The sequence below is a fragment of the Mus caroli genome, chromosome 17 (assembly GCF_900094665.2).
Source record: "Mus caroli chromosome 17, CAROLI_EIJ_v1.1, whole genome shotgun sequence".
NCBI classification, from domain to species: domain Eukaryota; kingdom Metazoa; phylum Chordata; class Mammalia; order Rodentia; family Muridae; genus Mus; species Mus caroli.
The window spans coordinates 61778277-61781338 of record NC_034586.1 but is presented as its reverse complement, the minus strand read 5'-3'; the positions used below and the strand labels follow the sequence as shown (position 1 = coordinate 61781338).

Sequence of the window (3062 nt, the reverse complement as noted above, 5' to 3'; positions counted from 1 at the left end):
CAGGCTCAAGTCCTCAGAAGACACCATCCCATCCAAGAAAGAGGACAGGCCCAAGTTCTCAGAAGACACCATCCCATCCAAGAAAGAGGACAGGCCCAAGTCCTCAGAAGACAGCGTCCCATCCAAGGAAGGTGAAATCCCCATGTCCTTGCAGGACACCATCCCATCCAAGAAAGAGGACAGGCTCAAGTCCTCAGAAGACACCATCCCATCCAAGAAAGAGGACAGGCCCAAGTCCTCAGAAGACACCATCCCATCCAAGAAAGAGGACAGGCTCAAGTTCTCAGAAGACACCATCCAATCCAAGAAAGAGGACAGGCTCAAGTTCTCAGAAGACACCTTCCCATCCAAGAAAGAGGACAGGCTCAAGTTCTCAGAAGACACCATCCAATCCAAGAAAGAGGACAGGCCCAAGTTCTCAGAAGACACCATCCAATCCAAGAAAGAGGACAGGCCCAAGTCCTCAGAAGACATCATTCAATCCAAGAAAGGGGACAGGCCCAAGTCCTCAGAAGACAGCGTCCCATCCAAGGAAGGTGAAATCCCCATGTCCTTGCAGGACACCATCCAGTCCAAGGAAGGTAAAATCCACAAGCCTTTAAAGGACAGCATCCAGTCAAAGGAGAGCAAACTCTCCAAGTCCTCCCAGGAATCCATCCAGTCCAAGGAGGGTAAAGTCCATAAGCCCTCAAAAGATAGCATCCCATCTAAGGAGGGAGATATTCCCAAGTCCTCAGCAGACACCATCCAGTCCCAGGAAGCAATCACCGTGTCCCCAGAAGACACCATCCAGTCCCAGGAAGGTAACATTATCAAGTCGTCAGAAGAAGATGTGCAGCTCTCAGAGAGCAAACCCTTAGGCCTTGGAGCAGAAATAGAGACCCTGGAGGAAGGCTTGGTGAGAGTGATCAAAGACAAGGAGGAGTTTGAGGAGGTGCTCAAAGACGCTGGAGAGAAGCTGGTGGCTGTGGATTTCTCAGCCGCTTGGTGTGGCCCTTGCAGAATGATGAAGCCACTCTTCCATTCCCTGTCTTTGAAGCACGAGGATGTGATATTCTTGGAGGTGGACACTGAGGATTGTGAACAGCTGGTGCAAGACTGTGAGATCTTTCACCTCCCGACTTTCCAGTTTTATAAAAAAGAAGAAAAGGTGGGTGAATTTTCTGGTGCCCTCGTGGGGAAACTCGAAAAAAGCATTTCAGAATTAAAGTAATCATATGTTCTGAGAACACTGTCAACTCGTTGATAGCTGATTTATTTTTAATTTGAAAAAAAAAAAAAGATCAAATAAGACAAAAGTGTTCGCCTAAATGGTTCTGCTTGTATATCAGGAACAAGAAAGCCCACCTTTTATCTGAAAGAATCAAATCATGGAGTGGCCATGATTTTTTTTTTTTTTTTTGTTAAAGAAAAAGGCAAAATTAGATATTCTCTGGGTGGAGATTGTTAAGTCTCACAATCTTTTTCCGTCTTGAAAATCTTGCTGTTTGGATATCTGCAGCAACATTGGAAATGCAGGCAATTGTCCTATAGAAATTCATACCTAAAGGGCAGTGGGAAGTTCTTGTCAGGTATTTTCTGGTGCTCACGTTTCTTTAGGGGTTTTGATAACAAGAAACTTCTAGAAAGAAAGGGTTGGGATGAGTTACAGGTCTTTGCTACTCTTTTGTATGAGGAGTGATAGAGTCCTGTGCACCAAGGCTGTTTCCGGTTTGTAGAGATTGGTTCCCTTATCTTTGCTCACAAAATCTGAGAGAAAACTCGAAACCTGGCTTCTCCGAGGCTCAGGTCTGAGAAATCACTGATCCCATGATGAAATCCATGCCTTGGTAGAAAAGGACTTGCATTGTCTCCTGGGAATGGGTTGCTTAGAACGGATTCATGTTCTAAGGAGTCTACAAGACCAAAGCCCCAGGTCAGGTCCAGAGGTTTTGTTCTTTAAGTCGTCTTGGAGATTTAATTGATACGCAGTGCTTGTTCTAGGTAATAAGACGACTAGATGGGTCTGGCCGGCTTCACTACTTGTGATACCCGTGAGTTACTTTGTGATGCCAGAAATGATTTGGGGTCCCTTTGCTTTGATTATCATGGTTATTGCTGATGTTGTGACTGCAACAAGATCATCTGACAGGAGGCCCACCCTCAATGAATTTTGAGTGGTTAATGCTGTATTACTCACCTTGAGGCACTATGGCGGAGTTCTAGAATGTACCCTGTAAAAAATGAGTCTTTGCAGCTGTTGGACACTCTCTTTCCTTTTGTGCATGCTGGCAACCATGTTCTGTTTTCTATAGAATCGAAGTAATTTCTAAAATATGAAGTATTAGTGAACATTTTAGGGATCAGCATTCCCTCTATAAAAATGTGACAATCTAAGTTTACACTAATTCAAGAATTGAGGCCAATCTTAGGGACTAAGTGTAGGTCTCTTCAGTAGCAAAGGACTCACACCCTCTAGTCCTCTGCCCCAGGCCCTTTTGTGGCAATCTCCCTGGTAAAACAGAGAGTGAGACAGCCTTACTACCTGGCGCTGTGCACCCTTGGCCCTCCTTAGAGACATTTGTCACAGGCTCCTTTGCAGCAGGGACAGCACAGCAGCAAAGAAAATACTGTAAGCGCTTGGCCTTCTTTCCAAAAGTGATTCATAATGACCTACTAAAAGTATAAGTGATAAAGACACAAGCCAGGGGCGAGTACTAGAGCTGCAGAAGGAATACTGTGTCATAGATAATCGCTCTGATGGAGCCGCACATTTTATTCTGAGTTTCTTCATCATGAGGAGAGAAAAGGGGAACTCATAAATTCCTAGATGCTGTCACCCAAGACACGAAGGCTGTGCAATGTGAGAGAAGAGTTAATGCTTTGCCTTAGCTGCGCGATTGGACAGAATCTAAACCTGAGACGTTGAGCGACCGAGGGTAGTCTTGATGGGCACTTCCCCTTTGATAACTCCAGTTCAGACTGTGATAAACACAGTTTTCATGTGGTTTTTTTTTTTTCCCCTGATCTTCAGCAGAAGCTCAAGCTGTGGGAACAAGGCCTTTCTGAGTGAGGTGGTGCCC

At 45.2% G+C, this 3062-nt stretch overlaps 1 protein-coding gene across 2 annotated transcripts in view; it reads left to right on the top strand.

Moving 5' to 3' along the window:
• Txndc2 (thioredoxin domain containing 2) overlaps window positions 1-1222 on the top strand; it is a 5073-nt gene extending 3851 nt beyond the window's left edge. The window contains exon 4 of one of the 2 annotated variants that reach the window (XM_021149199.2): window positions 229-1222. In XM_021149199.2, the coding sequence (XP_021004858.1) occupies window positions 229-1213 (985 nt within the window). In that variant the 3' untranslated portion in view covers window positions 1214-1222. Of the gene's footprint in view, window positions 1-3 lie in introns of both variants that reach the window. The other variant, XM_021149200.2, reaches the window with a different exon arrangement.
• Window positions 1223-3062: the final 1840 nt, after the last annotated feature.